The 20,744-nt window shown below is 47.0% G+C and overlaps 2 protein-coding genes across 2 annotated transcripts in view; one reads left to right on the forward strand and one right to left on the reverse strand.

The window, feature by feature from the left end:
* LOC116463276 (ras-related protein Rab-22A) overlaps positions 1-10,513 on the reverse strand; it is a 60,402-nt gene extending 49,889 nt beyond the window's left edge. The window contains exons 1-2 of the mRNA XM_032146311.2: positions 10,216-10,513; positions 9,105-9,184 (exon numbers count right to left, since the gene is read on the reverse strand). Of these exons, the coding sequence (XP_032002202.1) occupies positions 9,105-9,184; positions 10,216-10,251 (116 nt within the window). The 5' untranslated portion in view covers positions 10,252-10,513. The remainder of the gene's footprint in view (positions 1-9,104; positions 9,185-10,215) is intronic.
* An 88-nt stretch (positions 10,514-10,601) lies between these two features.
* The window catches only part of LOC116463300 (serine/threonine-protein phosphatase 4 regulatory subunit 1-like), a 72,389-nt gene continuing 62,246 nt past the window's right edge, over positions 10,602-20,744 (forward strand). The window contains 2 exon segments of the mRNA XM_032146335.2: positions 10,602-10,669; positions 10,815-10,859. Coding sequence (XP_032002226.1) covers positions 10,663-10,669; positions 10,815-10,859 — 52 coding nt within the window. The 5' untranslated portion in view covers positions 10,602-10,662.

A 20,744-nucleotide genomic window follows, 5' to 3' on the forward strand; every position in this document is an offset into this window, starting at 1 on the left:
ACCTCAACCTGATAATGGGCATTTATAAAAAACCTAGAGACAACCATCAAATTGAATGGTAAAAGACTGAATGAACGATAAAAGACCTACATTAACAGTGAATATATCATGTTCCTGGATCAAAAATGGAATAGTGTTAAGATGCCAATTCTTCCCATATTAGTCAAGAGATTCAATGTGTTCCCAATCAAGATCTCACCTGGCTCTTTTGAGGAAATGGACACTGTGATTCTAAAATTTATACAGAAATGAAAAGACCCAGAGGAGCCAGACATGAAAAACAACAATAGAATTAGATGACATATACTATCTGATTCCAAGACTTTCTATACATATACAGCAATGAACACAATATTGTACTGGCTTGAGGACAGACAAATAGACCAATGGGACAGAAAAGGGAATCCAGAAATACACCCATACACATATATAAATTCATAGGTGCCAAGGTGATTTAATTCAACAAATGCTGAATTCAACAAAAATGTTTAATTTTGATCAACTCCAGCTTCTTTTTATGCTTTGTTTTTTTGTGTGTCCTATATGTCCAATGTTGTTCTAGAACTTTTATAGCCTTATTAAATTTTGGTCTGTGATCTGTTTCTACTCGTTTACTTTGTGAGGTAAGGGTCAAGAATCATTTTTTTTTTCCATATGTTAGTCTAATCGTCCTAGAAACAAACTACATGTATGTGTGTGTGTATACTAATTCCATTTATATAAAGTTCAAAACCATAGTAGGAGATTAAAAAATAAGCTTTTAAAATTTAATTCTGTCATTTGCTAAGAAATAACAAATGCTTTCCATATGGCATACACCATTCTAAGCAATTTTTATGTGTTTGAATTCAATTTCACAACAACCCTACAAATTAGATGCCAAGGAGGATTCCCAAATGTGCAAATGTAGGCACAAAAAAATTAAATAACTTGTCCAATGCCACAGAGCAACTAAGTGCTAGAGCTGGGAGGTAAAGGCAGACAGGCTGGCTCTAAACACTATGGCACACTGACTCCCAATGAGAGAACTTTAATGGAAAGATGGAGCGAGGGCAAATGTGCACAAGGAAGTGGGAGGAGGAGGATGGCAAAATTCCCATCTTCCAAAGAAAAAGAATCAGTAGATACTGCCTTAAACAGGAGGCGGGGAGGAGAGAGGGATCAACAACTACCAGTACATGCTGAGTATCCCTTATCTGAAATGCTCACCAGAAGTGTTTCCGATTTTGGAAAAAATAAAAGAAGTGTTTCTGATTTGGGAATTTTTCAGAATTTGGAATATTTGCATTATATCAGTTCAGCATTTCAAATCCAAAATACTCCAATGGGCATTTCCTGTGAGTGTCATATTGTTGCTCAGAAAGTTTTAGATTTTGGAGCATTTTGTATTTGGGATACTCAACCTGTGCATGCATGTTATGAAAAAATTTGGAGAAAAAATCAGAAAGAATAGCTAAACGCGAAGGCAACAGTAAGCCTCCAGGGAATGGCTCAGAGTAGGGTACTGTTACACAACACTTGGCCTCGTAACACTATTTCAGGTTTTAAAAACCATATACACATTGCTTTGATAGAAATAATTATAAAATTTTAAAAAGATTTAAACATTTACAAAAGAATAGGCAAAATGCTGTGGCTCATGCCTAATCCTAGCACTTTGGGAGGCCAAGGCAGGAGGATCGCTTGAGGCGAAGAGTTCAAGACCAGCCTGGGCAACGCAGTGAGAACCCATCTCTACAAAAAATAAAAAGAATTAGCAAGGCATGGTGATGCGTACTGCTTGTGCTACTGTTGTCCTAGCTACTCAGGAGGCTGAGCCAGGAAGATTGCTTGAGCTCAGGAGTTTGATGCTGCGCTGAGCTCAAAGTGTCCCTCAGCCTGGGTGACAGAACAAGACCCTGTCTCTAAAAAATAGAAATAAAAAATTAAAAAAGAATAATAGGCCGGACGTGTTGGTTCACGCCTGTAATCCCAGCACTTTGGGAGGCCGAGGTGGGCATATCACGAGGTCAGGAGGTTGAGACCACGGTGAAACCCCATCTCTACTAAAAATACAAAAAATAAGCTGGGTGCGGTGGCGGGCGCCTGTAGTCCCAGCTACTCGGGAGGCTGAGGCAGGAGAATGGCGTGAACCCGGGAGGCAGAGCTTGCAGTGAGCCGAGACTGCGCCACTGCACTCCAGCCTGGGCGACAAAATGAGACTCTGTCTCAAAAAAAAAGAATAATAACCACCATTTATTGAGTTCCAGTATCCATGGTACTTTCCTAAGCATTTTAAATACACCTCTCTTGGAATTCTCCTAACAATATGGAGCTGGTCCTATCATTATCCTTACTTGCTTATGAAGAAAGAGATCAGAGATTAAACTGCACAGGGTTGGCTGGGCACGGTGGCTCACGCCTGCAATCCCAGCACACTGGGAGGCCAAGGTGGGTGGATCACCTAAGGTACGGAGTTTGAGACCAGCCTGGCTAACATGGTGAAACCCCATCTCTACCAAAAATACAAAAATTAGCTGGGCGTGGTGGTGGGTGCCTGTAATCCCAGCTACTCGGGAGGATGAAACAGGAGAATCGTTTGAACCTGGGAGGTGGAGGTTGCAGTGGGCCGAGATTGCGCTACTGCACTCCAGCCTGGGCGACAAGAGCAAAACTCCATCTCAAAAAATAAATACATAAAATAAACTGCCCAGGGCTAACTAGCTAGCAAATGGCAGAGCTGTGATCTAATCAGAGTCTAGCGTCCATGTCTCACCTCCATGAAGGAAGATGAAGCCCTAGAGGTCATATAACAGCAATAGAGAAGGAGGGATATTTGGGAGGTGGCTTGGACAGGAGCGAGTGACTTACCACTGGCTGGGGGGAGGAGATGGTGAGTTAGGAGGGATTTGAGAAGGATGCTGAGGTTGCTGGCTTGAGTACCTGAGGACAGTTGGTCCTTTCCTCTACCCCAAGGTCCATGGAAAGAGCAGCAGAGATCCAAGCCTCTGAGAGAGAGTTGATGAGCTCAGTGACATACATGGACAGTCCCTAGGTGTCTATGGGCCACCTGTGGGCACAGGCTCTATGGGGAGCAGAATCTGCAGGTCTAGAGCTTAAGAGGGAATTTGGTGCTGCTGCAGTAGGACTCACCCACGTGCAGGGAGCCACTCTTCTACTCTAGCACACTTGAGGGACACAATAGGCTCACTACACAATGGCTCACTATGGTGGTGATTTTAATGGGGGCCTCCTCTTCTTGCAGCATATATGTAGTGTGGAGGAAGGGGGTTCCTGGAATCCTGGAAGAGGGACCAGAGACATGCATATGTCTGAAAAAAAGCCTCAGCTTTGAAAATCCCTGCTGTGGTTACAATTGGAGTTACATGACATCAAACAAGAGGAGACAAAATGCAAATGGGCAGGAGTCTACTTCAGAACCCTGGGATCTGGACATACAAAGGGATGACAATGCCGAAGGAGACCGAAGCAAAGTGTCCCTGGAGGTAAGAAGATGAACGAGGGGACCTGATACAGGGAGGGCAGGGAGTCTGGGCAGTTCATGCCTGAGAGCCTCCCTCCAGTGTTTCTACCTGGTCCATCTCTCATTTACATTCTTTGCCTGGCCTTTGCTGACCCTGGAGTCTGCAACTTTTAGAGCCACTAACATGTACCTGAGTTTGCAGAGACAATCAGGAATTTGCCAAGGAGACAAGGAAAAGAAAGGACCCTGAAAGAGAACAGCATGTGCCAAAAACCCAGGTGTGGAACGGGTGCTGCTTGGTGCGTGCTGGGGAGGAAGTGAGCAACAAAAACATGGAGGAAGCACAGGAGAGATGAGGCTGGGCCCGGGCTAGGAAAGGGTTCCTCTGCCGTGGTTTTGACTGAGGGGATCAAACTTGTCTTTAATGAAGCTCACACAGCAACAATGAGGAGAACTGACTCCAAGTGGCAGAGCCAGGCCACAGAACAACTGGTTCTAAAATCAGCTCAATAGCCCCGGCAAGATGAGGGCTCAGATGTGAGGATGGGAAGGAGGGCCCAAGCTCTCCTTCAGGAAGGGGTCCCAGAGGGCCCTTTCTTAAATGGATATGAATGGGGTTTGGGGATTGGGCTGGGGGTGGGGTGAAGAGGGATACGATGACAGTACCACTACGTACCACCACCATTTACTGCACACTTCCTATGCCCACTCTGTGTATGGAGTCACGGAATTCTCCTAAAACCCCCTATAAGGTAGGCAGGACTATGACCTCCCCCCGCACCTCCAAAAGAGTGGCTCTGTCACTTGCGCAGGTATTCTCCCTGCTAGCACACAGTCAAGGCCCTAAGTCTAGGAAGCATGGTTCTTCAAGGCCCATGCTCTTCCCCATGATACGACACAGGCGAGTCCTTAGGGAAGAACACAGATACTGTGTGAGGTATGCAGGACTGGAGGAGGAACAAAGATCGAGTTCTTTAGGAGACTAGGTCCAAATCATAGGTTGGAGGCATGGGCTTAGAGGTCACATTATACAGGTGAAGGTGAGGTGTCGGAGGGAGGTGAGAAACATGGGAAATCAGGACACAGCTTGGGGAAGACCAGCATTTATCAAATCAGTATGAGAGGCCAGGAGACTGCATTGAGGAAGCACGGTTATGAAGCAGGAAGGGAACTAGAGAAGACAGAGGAGCTTCAATCTGAGAAGCGGGGATGTGTCCTGCAGTAAGTGATGTTGGCTCCTCCCCCAGACTCCAGGGCCCTGTGGACTGGTCCCTGCTGGCTCATCAACCTCCCTGCCGTCTCTCCTGGTTCTTGCTGTGGGTCCTCCAGCCACCCCAGCCTCCTGACCCCTCTTCCAACCTCCCTCGCCCTCTTGCCTCACGGTCCTTGCTGTCCCTCATGCCCATTCTAGTTCTTTCCTACCCACCCACCGTCCCTCACCACCACCAACTACTTCACTTCCATTCTTCAAAAACTTTTCTTTTCTTTTTTTTTTTTTTTGGATGGAGTCTTGCTCTGTCACCCAGGCTGGAGTGCAGTGGCGCGATCTTGGCTCACTGCAAACTCCGCCTCCTGGGTTCAAGCAATTCTCCTGTCTCAGCCTCCCAAGTAGCTGGGATTACAGGCGTGTGCCATCACGTCTGGCTAATTTTTGTATTTTTAGTAGAGACGGGCTTTCACCATGTTGCCCAGGCTGGTCTCGAACTCCTGACCTCAGGTGATCCACCTGTCTTGGCCTCCGAAAGTGCTGGGATTACAGGCGTGAGCCACCGCACACAGCCAACTTTTATTCTTAAACTTAATCCATTCATCTTTCAATATTTAAATGTCAGTGCTGCTAGGTGCTTCACACCTTTACTGATCACTGTAGGAATCAGTTATCCCCACAGGCCCAGGTCAGATCCCTGTCACACGTTTTCATAGTACTGCACATTTCTCCTTCATAGCACAGAAAAGGGTTGAATAAATCATTTCTGGCTGGGCGCAGTGGCTCATGCCTGTAATCCCAGCATTTTGGGAGGCCAAGGCAGGCAGATTACCTGAGGTCAGGTGTTTGAGACCAGCCTGGCCAACATGGTGAAACCCTGTCTCTACTCAAAATACAAAAATTAGCTTGGCATTGTGGCGGGCAGATTCCCAAATGTGCAACTAATCCCAACTACATGGGAGGCTGAGGCAGGAGAATCGCTTTAACATGGGAGGCAGAGGTTGCAGTGAGCCAAGATCGTGTCATTACAATCCAGCCTGGGTGACAGACAGAGACTCCGTCTCAAAAAAAAAAAAAAAAAAAAAAAAAGAAAAGAAAAAGAATAAATCATTTCCTGTACACTAGTCATAACGTAGCTTCTTGTAGGTAAGGTCTACGAGGACAGAAGTCCATTGTCTAAATCAGGGGTCAGCAAACTTACCAGGGGTCAGAAAAGTACCAGACAGCAAATATTTTTGGGTTTGTGGCCCATCAAGTCTTAGTTGCAACTATTCAAGTTGGTCATTGTAGCCCAAAAGCAGCAAGACAATAAGTAAATAATCGGGTGTGACTGTTTCAGTAACTCTTTATTTACAAAAACAGGAGGCGGGCAAAAAGGCCACAGTTTGCCGACCCCTGGTCTAGGCACCAGTACCCAGTCTAGCACCTGGCATATAGCAGGCACTCTATGAATAAAGAAAACTACCAAGAAAAGGCCATTTGACTTTGGCTATTAGATGGAAACTGGTACCAAGGGAAGGTGGTTTTAGTGGCATGGCAGGGCGGAGCTGAGATGACAAGAGGCTGAGGAGTGGGCAGCAGTTGAGGAAGTGGTAACTTCTCTTTCAGGAGTTCCACCATCTGAGCAGTAGGTTGGGGAATGGGTGCTCTTGTGGTGGAGTGGGGTGGATTCAGAACCTGTGTGCAGGGTATGAGAAGATGATAGGGCTGAGGAAGACACAGGGTAACTCATGAAGAGGTGGGGCTCCAGAGCTCAGGGGCATGTTTGGGGTTGGTCACAAAGGAGGAAGCCACCTTCTAAAACTGAGGAAAAAGAAACAAAAAAAGGCAGAAAAAAGAAAATGAGGAGAAAGCCTTGTATGCGATTTTCCTTGTATGTGAAAATGTGAGCCAAATCTCCTGAAAATGTGAGCCAAATCTCCTGGTGCAGAGTGGACTAGAGGCAGCTCAGGAGCCACTGGCAAAAAGGGAACAGTGGACACTCAGGACGGGGCGGGCCTCACCGAGATGCATGAAGCTACACCCTTCACTTTTCTCTCTTCTCATTTGAGAGAGCACTTCTAGCCAAGGTGGTGTCTGGGTGTCTTGTGGGTTTTGGGTTTTCAGCTCTGACTCAGTGTGAAGTGTGTCACTCGCTGAATCACCAGCAGTACTTGCTGTCACTTCCCAACACTTCACTCTCCCATGCAGGTAGGGACAGGCAGGCCCTGAGAAGGATGGGGTCATGTTTTACACGTGTCATACCCAGCTCTTTCTTAAAGGACACAGAAAAGCATTTTAATTGCAGAAACTTATTGGTGAATTTCATCCCCATGCTTTCAAATGTGTAGGAGACCCGTAGGGTTTAAAAAAGCAGATAGGCGGCCGGGCGCGGTGGCTCATGCCTGTAATCCCAGCACTTTGGGAGACCAAGGTGGGCGGATCGCGAGCGCAGGAGATAGAGACCATCCTGGCTAATACATGAAACCCCATCTCTACTAAAAACACACAAAAAAATTAGCCGGGCATGGTGGCGGGCGCCTGTAGTCCCAGCTACTCAGGAGGCTGAGGCAGGAGAATCGCGTGAAGCCGGGAGGCAGAGCTTGCAGCGAGCCAAGATCCGCCACTGCACTCTGGCCTGGGCGACAGAGCGAGACTCCGTCTCAAAACAAAAACAAAAACAAAAAAAAAGTAGATAGGCTGGGTGTGGTGGCTCATACTTATAATTCCAGCACTTTGGGAGACTGAGGTGGGTGGATCACTTGAGCCCAGGAGTTCAAGCCAAGCCTGGCTAGCCGGGCGCGGTGGTTCACGCCTGTAATCCTAGCACTTTGGGAAGCTGAGGCGGGCAGATCACGAGGTCAGGAGATCGAGACCATCCTGGCTAACACGGTGAAACCCCTTCTCTACCAAAAATACAAAAAAATTAGCCGGGCATGATGGCGGGTGCCTGTAGTCCCAGCTACACTGGGGAGGCTGAGGCAGGAGAATGGCATGAACCCGGGAGGCGGAGATTGCAGTGAGCTGCGATCGCGCCACTGTACTCCAGCCTGGGCGACAGAGTGAGACTCCGTCTCAAAAAAAAAAAACAAAAAAAAAACAAACAAAAAAAACCAGCCTGGGTAACATGGTGCAACTTCCATCTCTACTAAAAATAAAAAAAATTAGCCAGGTGTGGTAGTGTGTATCTGTGATCTCAGCTACCTGATGTGGCAGGATGACTTGAGCCCAGGAGATTGAGGCTGCAGTGAGCCATGATTGTGCCACTGCACTCCAGCCTGGGTGAAAAAAAAAAAAGCAGATAAAAAATATTGAACACATAGGTGAGGCGCGGCAGCTCATGCCTGTAACCCCAGAACTTCGGGAGGTTGAGGTGGGCGGATCACCTGAGGTCAGGAGTTCGAGATCAGCATGGCCAACATGGTGAGACCTTGTCTCTACTAAAAATACAAAATTAGCTGGGCATGGTGGTGGGCGCCCATAATTCCAGCTACTCAGGAGGCTGAGGCAGGAGAATCGCTTGAACCCGGGGCAGAGGTTGCAGTGAGCCAAGATTGCGCCACTGCACCGCAGCCTGGGCAAAAAGAGTGAAACTGTGTCTCAAAATAAATAAATAAATAAATAAATAATAAATAAAAAACCTCTGACAGCATAATTTCTCAGGGGACAATCTTATGGCAGTTTCTCTCCTGGGCTGTAAAATATTTCTCTATTAGTCAAAGAACGATCTGCATAGAGCACAAAGGCCAATTTTATCCTAATGATGGATAACATAGATTTTTTCTTTAAATGCTGGAAACCATTTGAGGGTTTCATGATAAAACTAGAGCACAGCACCTATTTAGCTTTATAAGGTTAACATAGTATTAAAGCCTATAAAACACAACTTCTTATGTAGTCAAAGGATTAGTATTGCAAAATGAAAAGTTTTCTTATAGAGACAAAAACATATGAACAATCAACTTTACATTAGAACCAGAGAACTGAAAAACCCTTCCATTTCAATATGAATGTATTAATTTATTATTACTACCAGTACAGGAATGTGTAAGGGTTCAGATCTCAACCTGCTACTTTCAGGAAGGACAAAAACCATTTAAATGTCTTTTACTTGATATGCCTGAAAGAATAGCACCAGGATCTATTTTCATCTGCCTTATTTCAAGGTGTAATTGTTGTTGATATTTATAGACTGAAGCTTCTGTGTCTATTCTAATAATTAGTAGAACTCCAATTCATATTTGCATTTTGAAGTTCTCACCCCCAAGTCCGAAGATAATTTTCCTAAAATACACAGATCCTCACTGGACTCTTTCGAGTCCTTCCAGAGATGATGCGAACCAGCGACTCAGAATTCAATGACTATAAAGCGCAGGGCCTACACCTGTAACACACTATGTATTTGGAAGGATTTTCAATGCACCTTTAGATGTGTATCAAATAAAAATCTCTTACCCTATTGTTGGGTTGATGTTTGGATCAAAACTGTCTTCCACAAACCGCCACACGATACTCGATTTACCTACACCTGTATCCTGAAAGAGAACGAGATGAGGGACTGAGAAAAAGTTTACCTTTTGGCAGACACCAAAAACTACTTTGTGGCATAAGTTCAGGATTTTAGAAAAATCACCCTAGACGTGTAAATTTTATAAACTGAGGAACACAAAAGCGGTTGTCATAAAAATTCAGTAGAGTAATTAGGAAATTCCAACTGTACTAAAAGGGAGAGGTTTTTGCAGTTAAGACAGATTGGGACCTTTTGAAAGACCCAAAGTTTCTGCTTCGTGTAAAAAGTAACAAGTCCACTTGCTTTTTAACATATGTTAGTAAACTTTGAACTCCTGAGTTACCTCTGAGTAATCCCTGATGAATCCTACCCCCACCCTATTTGGAGGGAATAAAGATTAGTTATTGGAGTTCCTGCCGATCTTTAAGGCAGAAACTCTGGAATGACAGCATCAATCTCAGAAAGAAGGCTTTGAAATGGCCAACACCTTGTCTTTCCTGACAAGACAGGAAGCTGAAGCTTCAAACTAGTCTTCGGGGCTTCCTGATTTGAACACCCCTCTTCTCCACAGGAAGAGTTACTTGGCAAAGTAACTCTTTGGGTAAGTGGCAGGGGTATCCCATAAGTTCAAAAACACCCAAGAGACAAAGCAGGCTAATGCTGCTTATAAAACCTAAAGACCTGTTATTGGTTTTACTTTGGAAGACTTGGCCAACTCCCAAATAATACCTTGTTAAGTTGGGAGAAAACTATTTAAGAGCCTCTCTTAACCCAGATGCAATAGAGAGGCAAGGGGGGGCTGTTTGCTCTTTGTGGGGCAGGAAGAGTCCACGGGCTCCAGGGAGGGGAAGTGCAAGGGTCCCTTCGGCCTCCAGGACCTTTTGGAGGGTGCAAGAGGTGGGCGGGACGGCTCCCGACCTGGAGGGAGGGTCCACGGGGCTGGTAGACAGCGTCTCGGACGTGGGAGGGGGGAAGGGATGAGGGAACATGGAGGATCCGGGGTCCCCGCCAGCCCAGCCTCCCGTGGCCCTCCCGGCCAGACCCGCCGCCACTCACCCCGAGCAGACACACTTTGAGCTCCCTCAGCGCCATGGCCCGGGAGCCAGGGGCGCGGGCCCGCCGCCGCCCTAAGTTGAGAAGGGAGAGGCCAGGCCCAGCAAAAGCATCCCCTGGCGCCGTTGCCGCCGCACGGCCCAGCCCTGGTCCGCGCAGAGGCGGCTGCCGCCCGTCCTCCGGCCCTAGGTCCGGCCTGTCCGCTGCCAGCCGCGTGGGGCCCGCCTTAGCAGCCGGGACGCCGCCGCGGCCTTCCGGGCGCCGCCGCCGCCGCCATCTTGGGACGCCGGCCGGGTCACCTGACCTCCCCGCCCACCTCGGCAGCCACCTTCGCTGAGAGGGCGGGGCCGGCCGGCCGGCGCGGGCCGGGGGCGGGGCCCGCAGCCGACGGCCCCGCCCCTGTCTACAGGCCCCCGCCCCTGCCGGTACCCCCTCTAGGCCCATCCCAAGATGGCGGGTGAGTGGGGCTGGGGTCGAGGGCCAGGGGTGCTGGTCGCCCCCTCGCCCCGTGACCACCCCGCGAGGCCGAGGGGCCCCTGCCCGACCCCGTCCCCTCTCGCCGCAGCCCCCTGGTAACTCCTTGTGTGTTTCTTGGTTTTCAGAGATCCCCCTGTACTTTGTGGACTTGCAGGATGACTTAGACGACTGTAAGTAAGAGTTGGGGCACCCCTGTCCCTCCCTGGGACCCTCTCAAAGAATTCAGAGTGCACGAAGCGCGGGGCGGAGGAACCTCAAGCCAGGCCCTCCTTGTCGGGACCAGAACAGCGGGACCCCCAACTGCCTAGATCGACTGGTGGCGGTCCCTCCTCCCTGGGCGGGGCGGGCTGAGGGTGGGAGCCCTTCCCTTCCCTCGGGGGAAGGATTTTTTTTGTTGGGGAAACTTTTGACTTCCTGTCACTTCTTTTCTTCCTGCGCCTGCAGCCGCCGTGGGATGGGAGGAAGGGTTAGTTTCAAGTCCTAGTCGACCCAGGGCGGGCCGGGAGCCCGCCAGCTGGGAGGTGGGTGACTTACCTCTCAGGGCCTCGCCCTTTTCCTAAGGACTTTTAGGACTGCTGGGGGGTTTGGGAGGTCCCCTTCTCGGTGTGGCCGGCCACGGGGTTGCACGGAGTTCTCAAGTGTCCTGGCTACAAGCCCGGCTCCATCTCTTATCCCATGGAACCCATTGGCCCCCGCATTTCTTGGGTGGGACCCTTGTCCCTTCTTGCCCTCTTCTTTGGAATCATGTTAAGGGCTGGTACCTGGGGGAGGTGTCATCTTAGAAATCCAAGTTCGCATTTCTGGTGAAGGAAGGAAGCGTTTTCTTTCTCGTCAAGAAACTTTTACTGAGCAGCTACTTGCTCTGGGGGCCACGTGTTGGGCTCCCAGCCTGCAAGGATGTGTTGAAAACAGCTCCACACGCAGGGAGCTCACAGGGTGTGGGGAAAGCCTACTTGTAAACAGAGAATTACCGAGCACCGGAGTGCTTGCTGGTGAAGAAGCCCTATATAAATCATCCAAATAGCTAACATTAATTGGGGGCGTACTGTATGCCAGTCATATACAGTACTTTCTCTCATCTTTCCTTCCACATCTGCAGGTTTCCTAATAGTAAAAGTTGGTGTTTACTAAAAACTTACCATGGACCAGAGAGCGTTAAACTCTTTTTTTTTTTTTTTTTTTTTTTGAGACGTAGTGTTGCTCTGTAGCCCAGGCTGGAGTGCAGTGGCACGATCTCGGCTCACTGCAAGCTCCACCTCCTGGGTTCACGCCATTTTCCTGCCTCAGCCTCCCAAGTAGCTGGGACTACAGGCGCCCGCCGCCACTCCCGGCTAATTTTTTGTATTTTTAGTAGAGAAGGGGTTTCACTGTGTTAGCCAGGATGGTCTCGATCTCCTGACCTCGTGATCCGCCCGCCTCGGCCTCCCAAAGTGTTGGGATTACTGGCGTGAGTCACCGCGCCCGGCCCAGTGTTAAACTCTTTACACACATTAACTCAGAAGGTGCAGTTTCGGTTGGGTGCGGTGGCTCAGGCCTGTAATCCCAGCACTTTGGGAGGCAGAGATGGGCAGATCACTTGAGTCCAGCCTGGCCAACATGGTGAAACCCTGTCTCTACTAAAAATAAAAAAATTAGCCGGGCGTGGTGGCGCGCGTCTCTAATCTCAGCTGCTCGGGAGGCTGAGGCAGGAGAATTGCTTGAACCTGGGAGGCAGAGGTTGCAGTGAACGCCACTGCACTCTAGCCTGGGCGACAGACTGACTCCGTCTCAAAAACAACAGAACAAGAAAAAACCAACAAGGGACAGTTTTGTTAAAGTAGCATAACACTTTTGAAGGGGCAAAACAAGCTGATAGTTAAGAGCCCGGTGTCTGTGGAATCAGATGGCCAAGAGTGAAATCCCGTATCACTGTTTACTAGCAGTGTGATCCCAGGCAAGTCACTGTACCACTCTATGCCTCAGCGACCTCATCAGTAAAATGGGCATTATAGTGGCCCACCTCAAAAGGCTTTTATAAGGGATTAAATGAATAAAGGATTTAGCACAATGCCTAGTATGTAATAAACACTTGGTAAATATTGGCTGCTCTTACTGTTATTAATGTGATCATTATTAGTAGTTATTTAACATTGTTGAGCCTGGTACAGTATAGATCCAGGTTTACCCAGCTGAATGTTTCAGCCGATGGGCATGCTCGGATTGAAGGAGTTGTATCATTTCCATTGATAAACAATGTTTAGCTGCTATGATGGTGCTTCTCATTCATAGATTTGGTATTTGGTCTGACTGGAAAGCTGTTTTCTAGCTGCTTCAGTTATCTAACCACCCCAAAACTCAATGGCTTAAACCAACAGCATTTGATTTTCCACAAATCTGTGAGTAGACTGGGTGGTGCTTCTGCTTAATGTGGTTTCAGTTGGGGAAGTCCAAAATGATGTCACTTATGTGGGTGGCATAGGTCCTGGCTGTTGGCTAGGAGATCTGCCAGGACTATTGGCCAGGACTTCAGTTCTCCGCGAGGTGCCCTTTCCACTTGGCTAGGTCAGCCTTCTCACAGTATAGTGGCCACAGGGTAGTTGCACCTCTTTTCTGACGGCTACCCTCCTTCAGTCCTTTTTCGCCTATGTATGTACAAAAAAGGAAGTAAGGAATTATATAGGAAAAAATTATGATCGATCTTTGGACAAATATTTGAACAAATGTTAGATGTTTGAGACTTGTGATTAAAAAGACTTAAGTACTCTTTAGCAGACAGCTGAAGACTTGCCCCAATGAGGAAGGAAACCACCATTATGGCTCTGAACGTAACCACACCTTGGGTAGGACAACTCTGGCAGCCTCTTGGGGACTTCCTGTTTGGGCAAGGGTAGGAGCTGTGGAATGCTGTACCTTAGGAGTTTATAACATAATTGATCTGTACGGGAGGGCATGCTCATTTGTGTCGCCCTGCTTCTACCTCTACACCTCCCCATGGTAGTATTGGGAGGTATTATCATACCATTATTGGCAGAAAGAACCCTGAAGTTTTATCCTCTACATCCTGGCTCTCTCACACCTGTAGCTGTGTTACGTTGGGTGGACCACTCACCCATTCTGTTGAATTCTTTGGAAAATGGCATGAGAATGGGAGTTGCCTCATAGGACTGGTGTGAGGGTTAGATGGATAGCCAGAAAACATTCTAGTCTAGTGCTTTGTAAAGTATTCAGTGATTTTATCATCATCATCATCTTTGCTGGATTTTTATGTAAGAGCTTATGATTCAGTGTTAACAGCTGCTACTCTGTGAGGTAGGTGGGATTATTCCTCTTAACAGATGAGAAAACTGAAAATCAGGTTGAGTAACTTATCCATTGTGGCACAGCTCATGAATGGTAGAATTCACAGTCAAATGTGGTTCCTTCTGCTCTTTTCTTTTTTTTTTTTTTTTTGAGACGGAGTCTTGCTCTGTCGCCCAGGCTGGAGTGCAGTGGCGCGATCTCGGCTCACTGCAAGCTCCGCCTCCTGGGTTCACACCATACTCCTGCCTCAGCCTCCCGAGTAGCTGGGACTACAGGCGCCTGCCACCACGCCCGGCTAATTTTTTGTATTTTTAGTAGAGAAGGGGTTTCACTGTGTTAGCCAGGATGGTCTCGATCTCCTGACCTCGTGATCCACCTGCCTCGGCCTCCCAAAGTGCTGGGATTACAGGCGTGAGCCACTGTGCCCAGCCCGCTCTTTTCTTTTTATTCCACCACATGGATCAACCTCATAAATATTCTTAACCTAGGGGATAGGAGATGGATGTCAGTTTGGGTGGTACTGTGACTGTTGTCCTCCTTGGGCATTTGTGTCTAAATGATGCGACGCCTCTCTGTTTAGACTGTAGGTCCCTTGGGGTAGGGACACAGGCCATCCTTTCTATAACCCAATGTCTCGCATGATCTAGGTGCTCAATTAATGTTGTTAATGTTAACCATAACGGATTACGAGGCTTTTGTCTGATTTACTTTGTGATTCTTGATTATGTTTGGCTAATTTGAAAAGGGAGCCATAATGAATGGATGTCTTGTTTTTTAAATCATTCAGAGTCTTCAGGCCATTGCAGCACAGAAGAGATTTAATTTCAGAGAATTGGCTTGCTGAAGCAATCTAAATTTCTTCCCTTGAAAGCAGAAAGTATGTGGGATGGCCTGGCATATTGGTTTTCATGTTGAATTGCACATGGAAGGTGGAGCTGTATGTCTATGCCTAAGCATCTACAGGCCTATGAATGTCTAGTTTTGCTTATAGCATATGGAGGCTGAAGAGGTGTTATTGTTGATAAGGTTTGCTTGGCCAATTAGAACTTAAATGTGTGTCAGGGATGGGTGAGTGAAAAATGAGGGGATCCTATTGCAAATATAAAGAGACCTAAGAGACCTATCAACATAAGACAATATATGGTCATATTTGGATCTTTAGTTGAACAAATCAACTATAAAAATACATTATTGAGACAGGGAAAATTGAGTTGGACTGGGTATTAGATAATATTAATAATTATTTTGTTGGATGTGATAATAGTGTCACGGTTTTGTTCGAAGGAAAAGGGCCTCATCTAACAGAAACAAGCATTCGTGGGTGAAATCATTTGATGCGTGAAGTCCGCTATCAAATACTGCAACAAACAGTAAATAAAAAGTCAGGAGAGGGATAGATGGAAAGATAAATGGCAGAATGTTGATACTTGTTGAAGTTGGCTGCTGGGGACTAGTTTCTCTATTTTTGTATATGTTTGAAAATTTCCATAGTAAAAGGTTTAAAGGAGTGTGATGAAAGTGTCACATATGATCAAACATCTATAGGAAGAGTTGGAAGGCTGGATTCCAATTCTGAAGTCACTGCAGAGTTCTTGTAAGATACATTTAGCTTCAAAAGACTGACTCATAAAATATGTTAGTGTTTGGGGGGCAGTGTATTTCTTTTCAAATATTTAGCTTTCAAGAGGTATCTATGAAAGAGTTTGGAAGACGATATACTTCTATTTATGGGAAAAGCCAGGTTCTAACAAGTGATATCTGGACCTTTGGTGAAAACAGGATTAGCTAAGCCAATGGAATATGGAGAGAATCTTGGAATCTTAATGCTAGAAGGAGCAATGTATGTTCAACCTTGAATAAAAGACATTTTCCAGAGCAAAAAGCATTCCATGTCATCTGCCCACTTTGTTCTACGTTTGTAAAAATCTCCTCAAGGACAACAACCAAGCCCCCAAAGCAGAGAAACGATATTAATCTGAGTCCTAAACCAAACCATTGAACTTTCTCTCCGAACTATGATATACACTTGAATCAATCCTAAACCAAACCATTGAACTTTTTCTCTGAACTATGATATACACTTGAACCAAAGATTTTCAGCTTTTTAAAATAAAAATCTCCCTGTCAACTGAAATAATTTGAAGAGCAATATCTAATACTTGGAAAATAGAACAAAACCCAGAGATCAAACTGTTCTCTAAATCAGAGATTGGCAATTTTTCTCTGGAAAGGATCAGATATTTTAGGGCTTGCTGGCTAGAAGGTCTCTGCTCTGCTATTGTAGCCTGAAAGCAGCCATAAATAGCACATAAATGAGTAGGCATGGGTGTGTCCTAATAAAACTTTATTTACAAATACAAGTGGTGGGCTGAATTTGGCCTAGGGAAGGTGATTTGCTGACTCCTGTAGCTCAGAGTTGATTTTATTCCATTAGAGCCCCTAGGTCTGTGGATTAGCTGAGCCAGCCGGATCAGTATCTTTCCCACTAGGTTTAGTTAGAATAGCTGAGCTTTGTTGAAAAACCTCTGTTGAATAACCCTTGACAAGTTGCTCAAACTTCATGTCTCATTTTTCCCGTTTGTGTATGAGAATGGCAAGGAACAAAAGAGTCAGAGTGGTGGAAACAGATCCACCTTGCTTCCCTTCCCGTCGTTGTAATGCATTCTACTTTAGTTGCTCTGTATTTTCTATTTCCTGTGAGGCAAACAGATGAACATCAGCAATTCCCACAAATTGTCTCTTTAAAAAGAAGAGTTTTAAATGGCTTTCTTCATCACAAAATAAGCTCTTGTAAACAAATTTTGCAACAAAACCTAGTTAACAAAAGGGAAAGTAGTTTTGACCTTGAAAATACCAAATAGTTTAACCCTGATGGGAAAAAAATAAGAGGTGAGGGCAGGTATTAGTTTCCATGCTTGGAAAGTCATTCATGTACATAACGTGTTTCTCCACGTCTTCCAAGGTATCAGCCTTCCCAAAAGTGTTGGGGATAGAGTTGTGGGGAAGCCTGGGGCACAGCTCCTGACACACCCACAGCCTGGCAGGGAGGTGCCTGCAGTGTCTCAAGGGCCCAGGCAAAAGAGGGAACACAGATCTGGGCCAGTAAGAAGACAAGGCAGGGCTGGGTGCGGTGGCTCACGCCTGTAATCCCAGCACCTTGGGAGGCCAAGGTGGGCAGATCACCTGGGGTCAAGAGTTTGAGACTAGCCTGGCCAACATGGTGAAACCCCGTCTCCACTAAAAATACAAAAATTAGCCAAGCGTGGTGGTGCACACTTGTAATCCCAGCTACTAGGGAGGCTGAGGTGGGAAGATTGCTTGAAACTGGGAGTTGGAGGCTGCAGTGAGCCAAGATTGTGTCACTGCATTCCAGCCTGGGCAACAGAGCAAGACTCTGTCTCAAAAGAAAAAAAAAAAAAAGAAGACAGGGCAGGGATAGGAGGGGAAGGCTTCTGAGGGGAGGTGGCGTTTGAGTTGGGGCAGGCGGAGGAAGGCGATGGGCATTTGGGCGGTGTGTACAAAGGCAGAGCGTTGCATGATCCTGGTCTGCTTGGGACCTGGTGAGAAAGAAGGGTGGAGACTTGGGAACAAGGGCTGTGTGTGATGGAGGGAGTGGGATAGGCTGGGAGATAGCATTGGGGGCTGTCACTGAAGAATCTGCTTTACCAGCCCAGGGTTTAGGCTTAACCTGGGAGGCAGTAGGGCATCCCTAAGCATTATGGTCGGGTTTCTGTCTTAGGAATGCAACCCAAGCAGTGGTACAAACACTGCCGCTTACTTAGGACTAACAGCATGTCAAGCTCTGCTGTGACACGTTATTGTTGTAACAGAAGTCCACGGGCCGGGTGTTTTTAATCCCATTTTATTATTGCAAGGCACAGAAAGGCTAAGTAACTTGCCCAAAGTAACGCAGCTAGGAAGTGACAGGGGTGGAATTTAAACCAGGAAGTCAGGCTGCAGAATTTATCTCTTTTTTTTTGAGACGGACTCTCGCTTTGTCGCCCAGGCTGGAGTGCAGTGGTGCAATCTCGGCTCACTGCAAGCTCCGCCTCCCGGGTTCACGCCATTCTCCTGCCTCAGCCTCTCCGAGTAGCTGGGACTACAGGCGCCCGCCACCACGCCCGGCTAATTTTTTGTATTTTTTAGTAGAGACAGGGTTTCACCGTGGTCTCGATCTCCTGACCTCGTGATCCGCCCACCTCGGCCTCCCAAAGTGCTGGAATTACAAGCGTGAGCCACCGCGCCCGGCCCAGAATTTATCTTAACCACTATCCTTTGGATGACTCGTCATTCACTGTTATATTCATTCATTCATTCATTCATTCATTCATCATTCATTCATTCATTCATTGAACTGATATTTATTAAGGGCCTATTAAGTCTCAGGCACTATGTTAGGCATTGTGGACACAGAAGTGAATAAAATGAACCCAGTTTTTGCTCGTATGAAGCTTTCAGTCCAGCAGCAGAAACAAGACACTAAAGAGGTAAGCAGAAGGACGTATAGCAGGTGAGTGTGACTGAAGGTGCCAGCACAGTGTGGTTGCATGCATACAGGTGCTGCTAATGTCAAGTGGCCAGAGAAGGCATCTCTGGAGCCCTGAGAGGCGCTTCTGAGTTGAGATTTGAGTAACAAGCTGGAGATACTCGCATGAAGAGCCAGAGAAAGCCTCCTGCATACAGCTCTTCCTTGTCAAGGACTAGCAGGAAGGCCTGTGTGTCTGGAACGGTGAATAACAGACACAGGAGGTGAGAGGAGGAGATGGGGGCCAGGCCATGCATAGCCCTTAAGTCCATTGTGAGGTAAAGTGTTGGCCTTTTATCCATGGAGTCATGGGAGCCACTGGAGAATCTGAACCAGGGAGTGGCTAGAGCTGCTCTGTGCTTTAAAGAAAGGAAAGACTGGTGGAGGAAAAGCTGGGGTGGGATGCCCAGTGTGTTCCTGCAGCTCAGGTGAGGGGAGTGGGGTCTCAATCAAGGAGATGAGCCTGGGAGTGGGAATAGGGTTGACAGATAGTTCCGGTGGTGAGGGAAGGGTCAACTCAGAGACAGGGTCTCGTGGAGAACTTTTCTGACACCTCCATTCCCTTCCACCCAGACTGGGCTAGGCGCTCCTTCTTTGTGTTTCCTGAGCCCTGTATTTTCCTGTGGCAGCATTTGCTAATTTACTAATAGCATTGACCGTTAGAATGGGTCTTGTCCTTCTTTGGGTCCCTGTGGTCTAACATAGTGAATGGCACTGGACAGCACATGAGAAGCAGTGACACAGATCCTGGTGGCATTGTTGAGGACACCAGAAAGCCCCCTTGTAGGGTTCTGGAGCACAGTTAGGACTGGAGAGGAGGCATGAAAGTCATTAGTGGTGAGTGGTAGCTGGAGCAGGATGAGAGGGAGCAGAATGAGAGGGAATGTTGGAGAAGAAGGTGAAGGGGTACTCCCTGGGCAGCAGAGCCTTCTAGAAATTAGCCATGGAGGTAAGAAACCAGGAGACCCTTGGAGCCAGGGTTTTGATTGGATAATCATTTATTTATGTCACTTGCCCCGGAAGGGTCAGGTGAGACGAGGATTGAAGACAGGCCATGGAGTTTGGCAGTTAGGGGGTCTTCACTCACCTCAGTGAGTACTTCAGCACAGCCAAGAAGCGGAAGCTAGATTGGAGTTAATTGGGAAGGTTTTGGAAGTTGAGGCAGTGTGGTCTGGAATCCAGTAGCTTAGTGGTCAAAGTGTCCTGTGCCTGGTAGCCAAGGTGAGGAGTGCAGCAGGCTGTGGCTAGGCACTGGGCACTTTGAGAAATGGTCACTGCGTTTGGGGCTCACAGCCCAGCAGGAGAAAGCACAGCCTTTCAAGAAGCAGCTGGAGGGCTTCAAGGGGCTTTTCGTCAGGGATGGAAGATTCCAGCACAGATTTGCATGATTTATATGTACTCTGAAAACCTTAAAAAAAGAATTTGAATAACCCACCAATTCTCCTGGTTATATGCCCAACAAAACTTAGACATATATTCTCAAAAAACATGTTCATAGTCTCATGATTCTCTTTTTTTTTTTTTTTTTGAGATGGAGTCTCGCTCTGTCGTTAGGCTGGAGTGCAGTGGCATGATCTTGGCTCACTGCAACCTCCGCCTCCTGGGTTTAAGCGATTCTCCTGCCTCAGCCTCCCGAGTAGCTGGGACTACAGGCGTGCCCCACCAGGTCCAGCTAATTTTTGTACTTTTAGTACAGTCGGGGTTTCACCATGTTGGCCAGGATGGTCTCGATCTCTTGACCTCATGATCTGCCTGCCTCGGCCTCCCAAAGTGCTGGGATTTCAGGCGTGAGCCACCATGCCCGGCCAGTTGCGTGATTCTTAAGAGTCGGAAACTGCAATCTACTCAAATATTTATCATGACTACAAAGAATTATAAATTCTGGTATGTTCACACAATGGAAAACCATGCAGCTGTAAGAATGAATGATCTATGGCTCTAATCAGTAATATGGATAATTTCACAAACATCTGAAAAGCCAGACACAAAAGGGTACACACTACATGGTTCTATTTGTACAAACTATAAAACCGTGCAAAGCGAATCTAGGCTGTTAGAAGGCGGGAGAGTTGTTACCCATTGCAGGAGGTGGTAAGTGGAAGGAAGCAAGAGGTGGTTTTGGAGATGCTGGTGAAGTTATCTTGCTTGGTCTGAGTGCATTGCTTGATTGTTTTAACTATTTTGAACAGTATGAAAATAGACGACCCTATACCCCAACACTCATCCCAAAGATTTTGACTGTCTTCTGTAA

Source organism: Hylobates moloch, unplaced genomic scaffold (assembly GCF_009828535.3).
Source record: "Hylobates moloch isolate HMO894 unplaced genomic scaffold, HMol_V3 SCAFFOLD_32, whole genome shotgun sequence".
NCBI classification, from domain to species: Eukaryota; Metazoa; Chordata; class Mammalia; order Primates; family Hylobatidae; genus Hylobates; species Hylobates moloch.